At 37.4% G+C, this 18,588-nt stretch overlaps 1 protein-coding gene across 1 annotated transcript in view; it reads left to right on the forward strand.

The window, feature by feature from the left end:
• The window catches only part of RASEF (RAS and EF-hand domain containing), a 127,201-nt gene that overhangs the window by 57,771 nt on the left and 50,842 nt on the right, over window positions 1-18,588 (forward strand). The window contains exons 4-9 of the mRNA XM_069064455.1: window positions 6,476-6,571; window positions 8,336-8,413; window positions 9,401-9,516; window positions 13,097-13,165; window positions 14,469-14,553; window positions 16,273-16,364. Coding sequence (XP_068920556.1) covers window positions 6,476-6,571; window positions 8,336-8,413; window positions 9,401-9,516; window positions 13,097-13,165; window positions 14,469-14,553; window positions 16,273-16,364 — 536 coding nt within the window. The remainder of the gene's footprint in view (window positions 1-6,475; window positions 6,572-8,335; window positions 8,414-9,400; window positions 9,517-13,096; window positions 13,166-14,468; window positions 14,554-16,272; window positions 16,365-18,588) is intronic.

Here is an 18,588-nt window from a genome sequence, read left to right on the forward strand (position 1 = left end):
TTCTTGTCCTTAATGTTGACTATGAGATCTGAACTTGAATCCTGGCACAAACATGGCCCAGGTGAGAGTGTAGGTGAGCAAATCATTCAACACTTTTAGCTTCCATTTCTCCATTCATAAAAATGGGATAAGTACATTTCTTGCCTCACAAGTCTGTTTTGAGAATCAGATGGGAGGATGTATGCAAAATGTTTTTTGCAAATATTAAATAGCTTTATAGATGTTGTTATCCAGACTGTCATGAGAATGACGGTCATTTGTGTCCTAGTTCTAAGGGTTCTGGCTGCTAGGTGGCACAGAGGATAGAGAACCTGGGTGAGCCACTTAACCCTGTTTGCCTCAGTTTCCTCTTCTATAAAAGGAGGTGGATGGCTAGGTGGCGCAGTGAGTAAGAGTGCCAGATTGGTTCCGGCCTCGGATACTTAACCCCCCCACCCCCCACGCACACACACAAAAGCTGGCTGGCCGTGTAACCTTGGGCAAGTTACTTAACCCCAATTGCTTAAAAAAAAAAAAGGAGCTGGAGAAGGCCATGGCAAACCACTCCAGTAACTTTGCTCCAAGTTGGGATCATGAAGAGTTAGACACAGCTGAACAATAGCAACACTAAGCATTCTTTATGAAAGGACACTCAGAGAGGTGGAATAACTCACCTTAGGGGAGTTTTTACACATTCTGGCCTTTTAACGTTGCTTTTGGGAGAAGAGGTTTAAATTATGAATGTAATTTTAAGTTAAAAAAAAAAAGATTGTGAGAAGGGCTTATGATTCCCAAAAGGTCTGTAACACAAAAAAGTTAATAATCTTTGCTCTGATCTAACACACACACACACATGCATACACACACGTGCACACACACAGACAGAGAGACACAGAGAAAGAGACAGACAGGGGGAGAGAGAGAGATGAGAAGAGACAGTGAGGCTGACAAAGAAATGCTATTACTTTGCCAAAGCTGCACAGAACGTGAACCTGGGTCCTGTAACTAAAGAGACAGTGTTCTTTCTCAAGAATCCCTGTGGAAGGACATGAGCCCAAATGAAAAAATTCTGGGTGACTCCATATTTTTATTGTCTGCTTTTCTTCAATTGAGTAGAAAGTGAAAAGCAGAGAGAATTTTCTGAATTTTCAAAATTTTCTTAATTCTGTTTTTTTTTTCTTAAAACCTTTTGATTATATTATTTGGAAGGAAGCAGTATGGTATTGGCCCTGGCATCAGAAGATGAAACTTCAATACTTGCTACTGGGAGTTATTACCTGTTTGACAATGAGGAAGTCACTTAGTATACCTGGGACTCAGTTCCTCCATCTGTAAAATTGGAGGCATTGGACTGGATGACCTTAGAGGTCCCTTGTTTAGATCTAGAATTCCTATGATTTGGGGGAGACTAGGGAAATTTTTTTTTTATTAACTAGTGAATGCAAGTGCTTGTGATTGTTAGGACATAAAATGAGAAAGGAGGGAAATGAGGAGTGCCAGTGGATCTTTTGACAGAATCATTTTGGAGTAGTAGTAGTAGCAGCAGCAGCAGCAGCAGCAGCAGGGGTAGTAAGAGTGACCATAATAAGAATAGTGCTTTCAGACTTCCAAAGTACTTCACAAATAATATCTCATTTTATACTGAGAACAACCCAGAAAGGTAGGTGCTATTATTATCCTCATTTTATAGATGAGGAAACTGAGCAGCAGGCAGAGGTTAAGTGACTTGCCCAGGGTCACAAAGAAAGGAAGGAAAGAAGCATTTATTAAGTACCTACAATGTGCATTATGATAAGCACTTTACAAATATTATCTCAATTGATAGAATAACTCTGGGAGGAAGGTGGTATTATTATTATTCTCATTTGACAACTAAGGAAACTGAGGCAGAGGGGTTAAATCACTGACTCACAGTCACCTAGACAGTAAGTGTCTGAGGCCAGGTTTGAACTTGTCTTCCTGATTCCGGGTCCAGCTCTCTATTCTCTGTTCCACCTGGCTCTACCCTGGCAGACAATTTGAAAGTAAGAAGTCAATTTCAGTGAAAGGCATGAGCTTCTCTATTCCTAGTCAGAAGTACATTATTAGGAATCAGGAAAACCCTGCAATTAAGGAGCACTCAATGAAAATATAATATGGAGAATTCTTGCAAGTTTTGTCAGAGGGGATAGTTTCTGGATGCTGAGAACTCCATAGTCACATGGCCTGAAGTTATGGCTCATTGCTCTCCAAAGTCACAGCTTATAATTTAATGGGCCGCCTTAATAGATTTTGAAATATAATTTAACAACTTTACTTAGATGTGCACAAATCTCGCTCACCTCCTCTGCTGCCCTCCTGCTTGACATTTCACTTCTTTTCATTTTGAGAGCCCTTTAAAACCTAGCACATTATCAGCCTTTTTTGTAATTTGGGTTCACTTGTTCACACTTCCTGTCTGTCAAACCTGACCTTCACATTCAGCCCCTCCTGCATCGAACTGACATATTCCATACTTCGGATCTGAGAACAACTGGGGTTTAACATTTCTTAAAAATGTCTTCCTCCTGCTGTATTGCTCGTGGTAACATAGTACCTTTGTCAGAGCAGCTTGGCGTCAGAGTGATTTGCTATCATAGTGATAGGTGCTGGCTATTGGGGTATATAATTTTATTTGATTGTAAATGTGTCAGCCCTGTGAAGAAGGTGACTACACAGTTTACTTTGGGATTCCACTGTGGTTCATTATTTGGAGCCCATCTAAGCCCATCATTTGCAAGATGTTTTTCTTTTAATAAATGTTGCTGAATTAATTGGAAACAGGAGAAGCTGGATATTGGGAGTTTTTTTTTTCCTTTAAGGTGCTGTCTTTGCTTTCTAAAACTGGAGTGTCACGTAGGCAATTGATGGCTCAAATCATAATGGCCCTTTTGTTCTTGTCCAATTTAAGGAGTGTCCTAGTCAGGAAAACTGTTTTAACCATCAGAAAAGATAAGAATATGAATATCACAGATGCTGCCATATTATAGATCTGTTCATTCAGTTTGTCAATTGAGTCTAAATTTTTGTGACCCCAATTGGGGTTTTCTTGGCAAAGATACTGGAGTGGTTTGCCATTTCCTTCTCTAGCTCATTTTATAGATGGGGACCTCAGAAGTCATCTAATATCACCCCCTCATTTCACATATGAAGAAAATGTAGCCCACGGAGGGTAAGTGATACATCCAAGGTCATACAAGTAAGAATTATCAGAGGCAGGATTTGAACCCATGTCCATGAATCCAGAATCAGGTCAGTGGTTAGATGTGGGACTGTTTCTCTATTCAACAAAAGTTTTCCTTTGACTACATACATACTCAATTTTCTTTCCCAACTTTTTGAAAACCTTTTCACCCTTGTTATCCTTACTCCCTTCCCTCTACTTCATGCTACACTTCAATCTCTTTTCTTCACTTCATGACTAAACAATGACTTTCAAATATTTTCTCTTTGGTCCTGTGCATTATGCACGATCTTCTTGTTTCTCAACAGTATTTCCCTCCTATTTTCTTGAGGAAATCCAGAAATCTGTCATGAGTTCCTCCTTCCCTATTCTATACCTCAGAAGACCCTCTGTATTCCCTCCTTCTCACCTCCCCATCATTGCTTGGTTTTTGACACTGAGATGGATGGTTTTTTCCTTGTCTTACTTTTTTTATCTTCTCTCCTCCCCCCTTATTCCACCAGCCCTCATTCCCTCCAGCTACTTAACACATTTACTACAGCACAAGAACTAATGAAGGTATGGTGTATAAGAAATTGTAAACACAGTACAAGAAATAGATAAAACAGCATATTCCACACCATGCACATGAGGAGCTTCCAAGGCCGACTCCTTACTCTAGCTTCTGATCCATCTATTCCAAAAACTTGATCATCTCCTCTTACTTTTTCCAACCAACAAATATCTCCTATCCTTGAGAATGTTTCATTTGACCCTGCCATGCTCTCAGCTATAATGAGACAGGTAAGCTGGTGAGTAGCAGATAGACTGCTAAACTGGGAGTAAGAAAAACCTGAGTTGGATTCTGGCCACAGATATGTGCAACAAGTCACTTTAGCCTTTTCTGTATCACTTTCTCCATCTGCAAAAAGGGGATAATGATCACAGGTATCTCACAGATTGTTGTGAGGATCAGTTCAGATAACTAAATGTTGAAAACCTAAAAGGGCTATATAAATGCTATTTCTTCTCTTCTGCCTTCTTCCTCTCTTCTTCCCCTTTACTTTCTCTCTTCCTCTTCCCCTTTACTTTCTTTTCCCCTTATTTCCTCTTCCCCTTGACTTTATCTTCCCCTTCACTTCTGCTTCCTCTTTCTTCCAGGGTGTAGTGCCAATGCAATATTTATAGCGCCCATAATCACAATAAAGACCATGACTATAAGTATCACATGACATTCAATCGCAAAATATACCAAACTCTCCAGATTGAGGATAGAACTGAAGCATTTATTTAGACACCAGAAAATTGAATTCCAAAACCAGTAAGCTGATTCCATCATAGTACCAAAGATAATTCAGAAGCCATAATAATGCTGAGAGCCACAGCATCCTTCAGCCTTCCCACAAACCAATACAAGACCAGTATTTATTCACAAACCTCTCTGTCCCCTTAATGAGTGTCCTCTTTCTCCCACCTTCTCGCTAGCTCTGACTACCTGCTTCCTGTGGGCTTTGCTACACACTTTAGCAAACTCTGCCCAACACAGGCTCCATGTGACCACCTTCAGCCTATTAGGGGGCAGAGTTTACTTTCAAAGCAGGGGAGGTCTTCAAACTCCCCCCTAGGTCTTATTAAGGGGCAGGGAATGTCTTCAAATTCCCATTCTCATTACAAAGGGTCAAACTCCTGAAAAAGTAATTTCTTTCTTTACTTTGCACTCTCTAATTGTTTTCTGACTTCTAACACCACAACTGGGGGATGTGAATCTTTTACTACTTTCTCTTTTCTAGTTACTTTTCCTCCCCCCTTTCCCCCCACCCCCTCTGCATTTGCTCATCTAAGAGTCAGTGTGATTTAATGACTAGAGAACTTGCCTCAACGCCAATAATTCAAGTCCTTCCTTTGACACATACTGATTGTATAACCCAGGGTCGGGCACTTCTCTTAGTCTTAGTTTCCTCATCTGTTCAAGGGTTAGAATGATAACAGTATCTCCATTACAGTGTTGTTTGGAGGATCTGTTGAGAAAATATATATTGAGTACTTTGTAAACCTTAAAATACTATATAAATATTAGCTGTTCATTTTTTTATTGTGTTTGATTGTATGCTGCCTAAAGGATGAGATTGTGGCTTCTTTTCTTCTTTTTTTAAACTTTGGGAGGTCATACATTCCTTTGCATTTAGAGTCCTTTGGGCAAAAGGTGAATGATCACTTTTTGAGATGTTGTAGAAAGAATTCCTTTGCAAGTACAGTTTACACTTGGAGTATTCTACAATCCATTTTAACACTGAAATTCAGAGATTCTGCTTTTATATAAAAGCCAAATGTTTCACATAGGGTTTGTTTATTTTAAGATCATTAACTCAGCCCTCAAATACAGCCTGAGGTATATTGCCTTGGTGTCTTTGTTCAGGCTTTGTCTCTCCCTGGATTATCTTCACTCATTCTTCTTACTTTTGAGCTTTTACCCATAAAGCTCACCTTCTTCCTAGAAACCTCCCTCCTCATTAAGTATCTTCTTTAGACCTCAGTCTTTTTTTAAATTTTCAGTTATGTCTGACTCTTCCAGACCCCATTTGGAATTTTCTTGGCAGAGATACTGGAGTGGTTTGCCATTTCCTTCTTCAGCTCATTTCTTATGAGTGAGGAAACTGTGGCAACCAGGGTTAAGTGATTTGCCCAAGGATGCACAGCTAGTAAGTGTCCAAGGCCAGATTTGAACTTGGGAAGACAAGTCTTCCTGGTTCCAGGCCTTTCACTCTGTCCACTATGCTACTTAGCTTCCCTTCGGACCTCAGAGAATCATTTATTTTATACCTATTTAATCAAAATGTCATATTTTAGTAGTTAGGTATTTCTGTCTTCTATCAGATTACAATTTTCCTGAGAGCATTTTCCATGTCTTATTGAAGCAATTAATTGGAAGCAGTAGTCAAAAATAATGGATCTGGAATCGGTAAGACCCAATTCTCTCTCAGACAATTACTGGGCAAGTCACTTATCCTTTCTCTGCCTTAGTTTCCTTATCAGTAAAATTAAGGTAGTGATGGGCTCTACTTGGAAGAGGTTACCCATAAAGAGGGTTAGGGTTGCTCTGGACACCCCAAAATACCAACATGCCAGGTTTTGTTTTGAGGATCAAATGAGATAACATATGTACTATGTTCTGCAAACCTTAAAGTTCTGTAATTCTGTAAATTATCTAAGTTTTTCTGTTGCCCAGCACCTAGCACAACCCTCTATATAGAGGCTGAATAAATGTTTGTTGGATGAATGAGCATTTGATCTTATTGTGAAATGTCTATTTTCTAGGAGAAACGAAAAGCTGAAGAGGCGCTAAATGATCTCAAACGTCAGTATGAAGCAGAAGTAGGGGATCTTCAAGTGACCATCAAAAAGCTAAAAAAGGTGAGCTACCATGGTTCTAGAGCTTTCTGTCTTCAGCTCTACTGATGCTCCCTATCAGCAATAGTGCATTTAAATATCTATCTGCCTGTAGGGAATACAGGCTTCCCTTTTTGGAACCAGTTATGGAAAAAAGTTTAAATATGAGGCAAAGACAAAGCATGCTGTTTTAAGCCTATTCACTGACTTTTTCCTCACTTTTTTTTTTTGCTTTTTGGAGGGGGGAGGGCAGGGCAATTGGGGTCACACAGCTAGCAAGTATGTCAAGTGTCTGACATCATATTTGAACTCAGGTCCTCCTGACTCCAGGGCCAGTGTTCTATTCACTGCACCACCTAGCTGCCCCAACTTTTTCTCACTTTTAAAAAATTATTTTTTATTTTTAGTAATATTTTAAAATTCATGTAAAGACAATTTTTAATAATAATTTAAAAAATAAAATTTTGAGTTCCAAGTTTTCTCCCTCCCTTCCACTTTTTCTAGGATGGTAAGCAATTTGATATAGCTTGTATATGCACTAATTGATTTCTTTGGGGACCTGCACCTATAGAAAGAGGCTTAATTTTGTGGCTCATTTGGCATCCTTTACTGAAGTGATCTAGAGGTTTATAGAGCATGGAGACTTCCTGTTGTTGTTCAGTCATTTCAGTTGTGTCTGACTCTGTGACTCCATTTGGGGCTTTCTTGGGAAAGACATTGAAGTGGTTTGCCTTGGAGACTTCATACAAATCTCATCACCTCTGTTCTAGATCAGCTCAGTTCTCAAAGAAGAGGAGGCTTTTTTTTTGTTCTAGGCATTTGACTTCATTATATTTGGGAATTCCAGGTGGAGAAAACCTTTCCCTGGATGCCCAGAGACATCCAAGCTGTAACTTTAAGACTAAAGAATTGTCTGAGCTCCTGAAAGGTTTAGCTATTTATCTAAGGCAGATAGTTAATGTGGCTCAAAGATAGGATTTGAACTCAGGTCTTAACTCCAAGACTGGTGTTGTCACTATGCCTGTTGCCTCAGGAGTGTAAAATGGGTTATGGGCATCCTGAGACACAAAATGTGTAGAAGAAATTTTCTTTATCGACATCTATAGATATATACGTATGTGAGTGTATATACTACACATTATCTATAGCCTCCATAAATATTCTCTATACTTGTATAACCAAATGCAGGAAGCTAGGTGTTGCTGGGCTTGGAATCAGAAAGATCCATTTTCATGAATTCAAATTCAACCTCAGACATATTTAATACCTGTGTGACCCTGAGCAAGTCATTTAACCCTGTTTCCCTCAGTGCCTCTTCCGTAAAATGAGCTAGAAAAGGAAATGGCAAATGACTCCAGTATCTTTGCCAAGAAAACTCCAAAATGGGGTCACAAAAAGTTGAACATGACTGAAATTACTGAACAGCAATAACAACAACCACCATCAAATGCACATACAGGATGCCCTAAAAGTCTTAATGCTGCCATGGACTTTAACATCTGTTGCTTCTTCTTTCTTCTCTCCTCCTTTTCCTCTTTCTTTTTCCTTCCTTCCTTCCTCCCTTCTCTCCCCAGCAAATTCTTTGGCTTCTCATATCACTGAGTTAAATAACACAAACACCTGGCTATAGTAAACATAGATATGGATTAAAATAAAAGTTTCAATAAGTTTTAGCTACAAATTCTTAATTTTTAAAAAAATTTTCCTCATTTGATGAACTGACATCATATGCGGAGAGCTCAATCACATGTTGGTCAATAAACAGATGTATTTTATTTTCTCTTTCAGCTGGAAGAACAATCAAAGACCTTAAGTCAAAAAGAAGATGTGGTTGCATTAAAGAAAAGAATTTATGATTTGTCAACAGTAAGAATTACCTTTCCTTTTTAAAGAAATATGTTTCATGTGGAATGACCCTTTTCAAAACACAGCAGTGCTGTTATTTCATGGCTACAAGAATGGAAGCTTAAAAGGAAATATATATAATACTCATTTAAAAATTGCTCCAAGGTGCCTGTGGACAAAGGTGCTTTTTGTCATGGGGTTCTCTTGTCACAGTCACTTTTAGGAAGAAGCAGTAAATTCTTTATAAGAAAAAGACCCCAGATTTATTATCATTTTGCTATAAGGGGACCCTTATGTGAGGAAATACTTTCTACTGATCTAGGCAGACGCCTTCTCGATGACTTACAGTCCTAAAAAGTCACCTACAGCATTAAAAGACTTAAGTGCCAGGGTCACCCAACCCATATGTGTTAGAGGTGAATCTTTAACCCAGGTTGTCTTAGCTTCAAGGACAAGTCTTTGCCATTGGGCTACTATGCCTGTCTGCTCTACATTAGCTTTACTTTTTCAGAAAAATGTTACCAATAATCACTAATGGGTTAATACCCCATGTAAGTAATGAAGAATCTCCAAGGACTTGTCTGAATAGAAGATCATGTTTTAGAATACGCAATTGAGTATTTAGTGGTAGTACTCTATTTCTTGTTAAATAGATTTGTTGTTTCTGATATAGATTTTCATTTTCACCAGGGACTATCTTGAAGAAGTATAACTTTGGTTCCTTTTTATGAGTATGTATGTGTGGTGTGTTCATAAGTGTGTAACTCTGGGATAATAGAGGGAATGGAAATGGGGAAGACAACTTTAGGGATTTTGAGTTTGTATAGTTTGAAATTTATGTGATGACTCAATTTAGATTTTGATGTGTAGTTTTTTTACACTGACACTTAAAAAAAGGAACTTCATTCCTTTGATGTGCTGCGTGATTCTTCAGAGAAGTCTTTTCCCCATTATTTTCCTGGTTGAAAAGCATAGTAACAAATAAATTTAACTTTTCTTTTCCTTTAGGAAAATCAGAAAGTTAAAAAAGATCTTTTAGAAGCACAAACAAACATAGCCTTTCTTCAGAGTGAATTAGATGCCTTGAAAAGTGACTATGCTGATCAAAGTCTGAATTCAGAAAGGTATGGAATTTTGCATGTTATTTAAAAACATTTTTTTTGGAGGGGGGATGCAAGGCAATTGGGGTTAAGTGCCCAAGGTCACACAACTAGTAAGCATGTTATTTTTTTAATTGGGAAAATTCTGCATATACTTTAGTGTTGGTATGGGTATATGTGTATGTATGTTTAAATATATTTGCAAATTTTTTTCTGTTTTAATAAGTGTCTAAATAGTTAGACTTGTAGTATAGTCCTTCCTTTAAGGACAGAAGATATAAAAAGTATGACTTTAAAAACAAATTAGGGAAGAATTTAATCACTTTTGATTTTTATCAAAAGGTCTTCACTTTCCAAAAATGGCTCTTTAAATAGCTATACCCTTAGCATTTATGAGTTATTTTTTCTTTTTTCCTGTTTTTGAGATAATGTCTCTCTATCTTGCTTGAGCTGGGAGTACAGTTTGCTTTCATGGGCTCAATCCCCTTGCAAGTTAGAGCAGATGCTTTGTTCTGTTTCTGAATGGGGTTAGGGTTTTTTTTGGAGGGGAGAAGGCAGGGCTATTGGGGTTAAGTGACTTGCCCAAGGTCACATGGCTAGTAGGTGTTAAGTGTCTGAGGACCGATTTGAATTCAGGTCCTGCTGACTCCAGGTCAGGTGCTCTATTCACTGTACCACCTAGGTGCCCCTGAATGGGGTTAGTTTTGACCTTCCTTGGACAGTTTGGTGCAAATCATTCCCCCTAGCCAGTGCTCAGTATGTTAATACTAAATGGGGCCGGGGGGGGGGCTCCAATTGCCTTATTCTCACTGCAGTTTACAGCTCCCAAGCTTAAGCACTCCACCAGCCTCAGCCTTCTCAGGAGCAGAAGTTATATATATGCATGCAGCAACACGTTTGCTTGACTTTTTTTAAAAACAGATTGATAATAAAGTAGGAGCCCAGAAATAGAATAAAATATTAGCCAAATATTAACTGCAGCTTCTTTGAAGGCAAGGATGTCATCTTTGTATTTCTACTTCTTTCCTCAGTAGCTAGTATAATTTTACGAGATCTCTAGCATCTACTAAAAATATTTAGTTTAATTGAAGATAAATTTTTTTTCTGAAATTATAATGTAGTTCACCAGACAAGTACAATTTAAGTTACTAAGTTGGATTTGCATACAACTTTTGGCAATCATATATGTTACATGAATTTAATAGGGTAAATCAGTAGTTAATTTTGCCATAATGTTCCATACCCCAATTTTTAGAAGTCGTGGTGATTTCTCTCCTTACTTCCTATGATTAGTTGCTTTTAGCTGCAAATATCCAAATGCTATATAAATTGGCTTATTTTCCCTACAATTCATGGAAACTGCTTTAAGAGTAACAGTGCCACCCTCTGAGTTACTAACACCATTTCCTGAAAGATCTGAATGTTCTTTGTTCTCCCATCCAAGTACTGACTTTCTGCTTAGTTCTTGATCACCATGCTAAATGTGGTAACGGTGGTGTCCTGTCTGGATGGGTGTTAATAAATTAAGAAGTTCAGGAAATAGTTGCTAATTTATTTCTATTCTGAGGCGTAACAGTGGTACAAATTTTATATAAAAGGATCTCAATAGAATTATCGGGAAGAGTCAGTTTAGAAAAACAAATTAGATTGTGCTCACATTGAGAGTTCCATACCACAAAGCAACAATGTGTCAAAAGTACTTACTCTGAAAAACTCAGTGTTTTGTATTTTTGGTTTTTTCCCCCTCTTGTCTATTAAGTCACACATACTAATTTAGTATAAAAAAGAAAACTAAATTGTAGGGAGATTAATAGATTTGAGCAATGACGTCTACATTCAAAGTATAATTTTCTAGACTGTTATAAAGCAGAATTAAAAAAAAATGAACCTGAAACTGATTACTTTGAAACTCCTGTTAAGGAAACTCTGTTACCAGTGTATATCAGCGACTGCTGTGTTATTTACTCTCTGAGAATTTCCTGGAACATTGAAATGACTTACCCAGGGTACTATGTGTCAGAGTTGGGACTTGAACCGAGGTCTTCCTGACTTAGAAGCCAGGTCTCTATCAATGTTACCACAATGCAATGGTTGCTTCATGAAATCAAGTTACCAGTCCTAATGGCAAAATTTTTCTTAAAGTGTTTGTGTTGAGCAACACAGTAGAACTATGTATAACATTAGAATAGGGTGGGGGGAGAAATGTCAGGAAAGATCAGCAGGGTTGTGTAGAATTTGGTTTTTCTCTCTTGTATAAGGTAGACTGATGTCTGTTTGAATTCTTAAGGAAAAGAACAGATGATGCTGGGGGTGAGGGTGGGGAACTTATGGAAGAAGCAAGGCTACAGAGGAATGGAAGATGAGATGGGATTGAGAACCTTGGAGGAAGGATTAGTCTAGGGAAGACGATAAAACTTCTGTTAGTGGAGAAAATAAAGTCATAATAAGGGCAAGAGAAAATAAAAGGGGAAGGAAAGGAGGGCGAGAGAGAGATGGAGGGAGATGAAGGTGGGAGGGGAGGACAAGGAGGGAGGAGAAGAGTGGGAATCTCCTGGCAATCAACTGTATCTCAGGTAAGAGGAGAATTTGATTATATTAACAAAATCAGACAGTAAAGTGGAATGTGAGGTTTGGTTTGGAGAAAGTAGAGAAACTGTAATAGCCAGCTTTCATGGTGGAATATAAAAAAATCAAGAAGCAATTTGATAAATGTGAGCGAATTTATTAGCATGAATTTGTAGTGAACCTATTCCACATGCCTTCTATCAATACTTTGTGACCTCTGAGCAGGGGTAGAGAATGTGGATTTGGAGGAAGTGTGTAGCATAGGAATTGGATTGATGCAGTGAAGAAGACAATTAAGAGGGTGAAGAGAGAGATGAGTGAGAGCTATGTTGAGTGGCCATGGATTACAGAGTAATTATTACATCAAATGTGGCTGTGAGGTCATTAATGCTCATGGGGATTGGTGAAAAGATTTTCCCTTTCTGCCCTACTAGTAACAGTGTGAAAAGTGAATTGAATAAGTTTGTGAGAATGAAGAGTGTATTAGGTAAGAAGATTGTAGCTAGACAACACAGAAGCAACTTGATAGCCTGGTGGAAAAAATGCTAGGCTTTGTTGGAGTCAGGAAGACCTGAGTTCAAGTCCTACCTCAGACACATACTAACTGTGACCTTGGGGTGGTCATTTAATCCTTTATAGTCTTAAATTCCCTCGTCTGTCAAATAAAGAGTTTGACTTTAATGACCTCTAAGATCTTTTACAGTTTTATATATATGATCCTATAAATTCCTAAATCCAAGGAAAAATTATGTGATAGTTAAAAGGGGTGACTGTACTTATGGATGACAGGTGTGGATAAAGGTCTCTCAAATCTAGAGTACTGAAGGCACCTTGAGGTTAGGGTATCGGATGGATGATGAAATTGACTTTTGAAGTCAGTGAGGGTGAAGGCCACAGACAAAGTGGAGGAGAAATATGGGCACAGGAAGTGAAATCATGCAGGAAGGTGGAGGAGATGCTAGGGGGTGGTAATGGAAATCACTGGAAATAGAGAGCTTATCCAAAAATTCTCATTTAAATGCAAAATGTAATTTTACAGGGACCTGGAAATAATCAGAGAATATACTGAAGATAGAGATTGCCTTGAGAGGCAAATTGAAATGCTTCAGTAAGTTCCTATAAATTATCTTCATTATATGCTATTTCCACTGTTCTTTTTTCATAAATGTTATATTGTGTGTACAGCAGAATAATGGACTGAATCCTAAGGATGGAAATGCAGGTAAATATGTGTTTCTTGTTGTTACATTTTATTCAGCACAATCACTTATCTCTTTGAAATAACTGAATTGCAAATCAAGCATTGTTTTTTTAATAAATAGAGGATGGGTGTCCAAAAGTGATCTTGGGATATGACTTAGTGTTTTCTCTTGGCACGCACAGGGTGTTTGCAAAGTCTTAATCCACCTTTAAGGTTATTAAAGGATTCTTTACGGATCCAGTTTCTCCAAAAATAGCGAAAACTCCCCATTTTACAATAAACTATTGAAGACAAAGAATAGTTTCTGAAGAGCCTATAGCCAATTATTTAGATTATATGCAAGTTTCTTTCTTAAGTCAGGAATATAGTAGGGAGTTTTTCTTTGAATTCCTTTTGGTTGCATCTTTGTTTTTCAAATGATTTTAATAATTTTATCTAAAGACCATGAAGATAATCTACTTTTGGAGGCATGCCTCTGTACTAATCTTGTTTAAATTAAGTATAGGAAAGAGGAGGCAGAGTTGAGTAAGCTCATCTGGCCACAGTTTTTGGCTTCAGCAGATATTTAGTAGTTTTGCTATTATAAAGGTAACTGCTTAAGTCCTGATAAACAGAGATAATTTAGACTACATGTGCCATTGACCACGTCAGTTTTAACATCTCCATACTCTGACAGCAGTAACATTGGTAATATCAGCCCTTCCTAAAATGCTTGGAATCTGCCTAAAGTCCTAGTCTAGAAGAAAGGGCATTGGATTTAAAGTTGGAGGGTAGAGGTGGCTAGGTGGTGCAGTGAATAGAGCACTGGCCCTGGAGTCAGGAGGACCTAAGTTCAAATCTGGCCTCAGACACTTAACACAAAACTAGCTGTGTGACCTTGGGCAATTCATTTAACCCCAATTGCCCTACCTTCCTCCTCCAAAAGAAAAAGAAAAAAGTAAAGTTGGAGGGCATGAGTAGGAATTCCCTTCTTACAAGTTTTGTGACTTTAGCTAAGTTATTTAGCTTCTCACTTCCAGATTCTCTCTCTTTAAAATAATGGGGTTAGACCAGATGCCATCCATCTCTGATATTTAATCATTCAGTAGGGAAGAAAAAAGACGACTTTGTGGAATACCACGCCATATTTCGCACCTCATCATTTGAAAAAGCAAGTTTTCACTTTTAGGCCTTTTTAAATTCTGCTCGTTTTTTTTTTTTTAATCTGTAGAACAGCCAACAGAAAACTACATGACAGTAATGATGGATTAAGAAGTGCACTGGAAAACACATATAGTAAATACAACAGATCCTTGGTATGTGTTATATTTTTACAATCTGCTTTGTAATTGTCTGTAGTGTACGGTATCCTGAAGGCCTATCTTCTTAGCAGAAGCCTCTGATTATTGACAACATGTAACAGTGATATACTTTTACCTAAAGGAAGAAAGATGCTCGCCCTTCAAAAAGGACTTTTTTTGTTTTTTCCCCAAACACTGTTGGATGTTATTTTCTTTTGTTGTTCAGTTGTTTTTAGGTGGGTCTGACTCTTCATGATCCCATTTGGAGGTTTCTAGGCAACCATATTGGAGTGATTTGCCATTTCCTTCTCCAGTTTATTTTATAGATAAGGAAACTGAGGCAGACAGAGATAATTGATTTGCCAAGGGTCACATAGCTAGTGAGTGAGGCTGGATTTGAACTTGAGTCTCCTGATTCCTGACCTGGCATTCTATCCACCACCCCATCTGGCTATCCATTGTCCTTACATATTTGATATTTCAGATTTTAATTATTATTCTAATTATTTTAATTATTATTCTAATTATTTTAATTATTATTCTCTATAAATATTTATCACAAGGAAAAATTCTGTTTTTGAGCAATTCTATGGAATCGTATTAAGTAAACATTTGAGGTTCAAGAAACATTCCCAGATTATTTTCTGATCTCAGTTGCATAATCAACTAGCTATATAACTGGGGACAAGTCACTTAGCTGTCTCTAGTCCTTAGGTTCTTTTTTTGGTAGAATGATGGTATAAAACTTAATGATCTCTAAGTATTCCTTGGGCTTTAGCATTCTATGATTGAAAAACTTTTATTGCTACTTGGCCAGGCATTGATTTTCCAGTAAGTTAATTATTGTAGCTAACTGCACTAATTTCAATAGAAAAGCATTTCTGGGTCTATCTCTTTTCCAGCATAGGTTATCTCTGCTGTATAGCAGAGTTTGAAAGTTGGAGTTGGGTTTGGAAAAAAGGTCTCTCTAAAACCCACTAAAACCTGAGAGGAGGGAGTTAGAAAGTTGGGATAAAAGGTCTTGTCAAATTTCAAACCAGACTGTGAGTAGACTTAGAACTATAGAATAGTTAAAATTCATTTATACCAAAAAAGACAATGCCAAGCAGATCTTTGTATTTGGACTTTTGAATCACGGTACCTCTATCCTTCCCTGCCCAGGTATTTATGGTAGCTGCATTTCTGATAACTCTTAAAAAAACCAGTATTGTACACAAAGTATTATTATTAACTTACATGTATGTGATGATGTGCTTTTATAAAGAATTTTTATGTTAATCCATTTGACCCTTGCAATAACACTTTGTGGGAGGCAGTGCTGTTAATACCCTGCCCCAGTGAAGTCCTGAGAAATTAGGTGATTTGCCCAAAGACACAGAACTAGTAAACAGGAGAGGGTAGCTAGGTGGTATAGTAGATAGAGTGCCAGGTCTAGTGTCAGGAGGATTTGAGTTCAAATGTGGCCTTAGATACTTACTAGCCGTGTGACCCTGGGCAAGTCACTTGACCTTGTTTGTCTCAGTTTTCTCATCTGTAAAATGAGCTAGAGAAGGAAATGGCAAATCACTCCAGTATGGTTGCCTAGAAACCTCCAAATGGGGTCAGAAAGGTTCAGACAGGACTGAAACAACTCAATAACAAGAAGTAAACAGGAGAATAGTGAGTCAACACATAAGTTTTTCTTCCTAAATATTTCTAAAAAGCTTGTTTGATTAATATGTCTTTTTTATACAGCGTATAAATAATACATCACCAGGGAGCACACTCTCTAGAAGCAGTCCCAAGTTTAATGGTGGCCATTCTCCTCAGAATTTGCGGTATGACAGGTGGGTTAACATCTGCTGTCTTTTCATTTGAATTCTGGGCTTAATTTGACAAAGGAGTAAAATATTTCTTTTAAGAAATAGAATGACAATAGTTTTCCTACTGTTTTCTTTCTTCACCATATCCCTTGAAAATAGGATAATAGATATGATTTTGAATGGAACTTGAGATTTTATCTGGCTTGTTTCATTAAACTGGTCACTTAAAAATTCATTTTAAGCACAGTAACTCAAAATGGTCTGTTCCTTGAAAAATTTATGATTGAGATATTTATTATTTATATTTATATTTTATTATATTTTAATTATTTTTATTTATTATATATTTAATATTGATATATTTATTGATGTTACCTTAATATTTATTAATCTGTTGACCTTGTTAAATTTGAAGGTGAGGATCTGGACCTGTGATTTCCTTGGTTTTTGAACTCCTCATGTGGAAATCTTGGTGCAGACCTAACTTTAAGTCTTAGAGAGTTTCCCAAGACACTGAAATTAAATGACTTGCCCGGGCTCGTATAGCTAGCATGTGTCAGGGACAGAATTTGAAACCAGTTCTCCCTAATTCTAAGACTGGCTTTCAGCCCAGTACAGCGGTAGTATTAGATTCAACTAGAAATGGATCCTTTTGGGGCACATATTGACTTAGAAAAGCACAAATTAACATTACTTGTGTTGTATCCTATTTCTGTTTATTTTGTTAAACACTTTCCAATTACATTTCAATCTGGTTTTGATTCGGACTGTGAGTCTGATACCTCCTTATTACATCTCTTGGTAATAATACCACTTAGCCTTTATATAGCACTTTGAGATGTTTAAAGTACTTCATATACATTATCTAATTCTCTCAAAAACCTTCTGAAATAGGAGCAAAGCAGACCTGCCGTAGCTCAAAAGAAATGTGATATGTGCAAATTTAATGACATTTCCACTCCAAATGTTCATTTGGGCTATTTGTGCCTGAAGTGTGGTAGAACATTCTTAATTTGTATTGGTCTGATCAGCCACAGTTGGACAGTTTACCTTGACCCTGACATAATGATGTCATTTTGAGGACAAAAAACAAACCACAGATGGCAACATCTCCCATTTTGCATAAAAACTATGGTTTAGCAAGACTTGCCCATTGTCACATAGCTCATAAATGTCAGAGATACAGTAGGGTTCTGGAGACTCCAATCTTCCTTCCTTCCTTCCTTCCTTCCTTCCTTCCTTCCTTCCTTCCTTCCTTCCTTCCTTCCTTCCTTCCTTCCTTCCTTCCTTCCTTCCTTCCTTCCCTCCCTCCCTCCCTCCCTCCCTCCCTCCTTGTCTCTTTCTTTTTTCTTCTTTTCTCTTTCTTTCCTTTTATTGTTCTAAGTAATGGCTCATCCAACTTAAGTGTTATTGGTGTAAAAAGAAAACAAATTCAGCATATTTTATTTGTAGTTTGAGAGGTTGAGCCTTCCAAAGAATCTTGGGTTTTTGAAAATGATAAATGAAGATAAAATTAGTTTTTTCTGTTCTTTGAGACATCATTATTGTTTAATGTGTTGATTAAATGATTTTAGAATGCAGCAAGAAATAGTTTATGGAAACCAATGGTATTGCAACCCAGCCACAGAAAGAATAGATTAAATGTTCATACAGATGACTAACAGAGTATGATAGCCCTCTGCTCTTGGCATACTGAGTATATGATATAGAAACTATTTTTCATTATCTCCAGTTTTCAAAATTTTAGAGATCTTTTGGTTTAAACCAAGAGAGATGATTTCTGGTAGCAGTGTTCCTAGAGATTTTGAGCCTATCATTCATTTCAGTCACTCTACCTTCCAGAAGATCTTGAGCTGCTTCTGTTTCTAATCAAATAATGAAGCAAAATAGTTTTAAAAATTGAATAATTGACATTGTACCTCTGGTATTTTGAGGAAGAAATGTTCCTTTGGATTCCTACTGAATTTGAAGAGAGAAAATTATAATCTCCATTTCTGACCCAAATGTTAATCCCTTTTCATGTGGAATCCTGTTAAATATAGAGTACCTTCACCCCACTTCTAGAGTGAGCTATATGAGAGTATGGTCCTATCTTAACTTTGTATGTCCCTTAGTGTCATATAAAGGGCTTTGAGTCCCTTTACCATCTTAATCACTCTTCTATGTATACTGTTCAACTGGGAGACATCTTTTTCTATTCTAAAATGTTTTAGAGCTGAATACCATACTTGGGTGTGTGTGTGTGTGT

Source organism: Petaurus breviceps, unplaced genomic scaffold, assembly GCF_028583685.1.
Source record: "Petaurus breviceps papuanus isolate PSGF00001 unplaced genomic scaffold, PetGlider_PUasm1.0 138, whole genome shotgun sequence".
NCBI classification, from domain to species: Eukaryota; Metazoa; Chordata; class Mammalia; order Diprotodontia; family Petauridae; genus Petaurus; species Petaurus breviceps.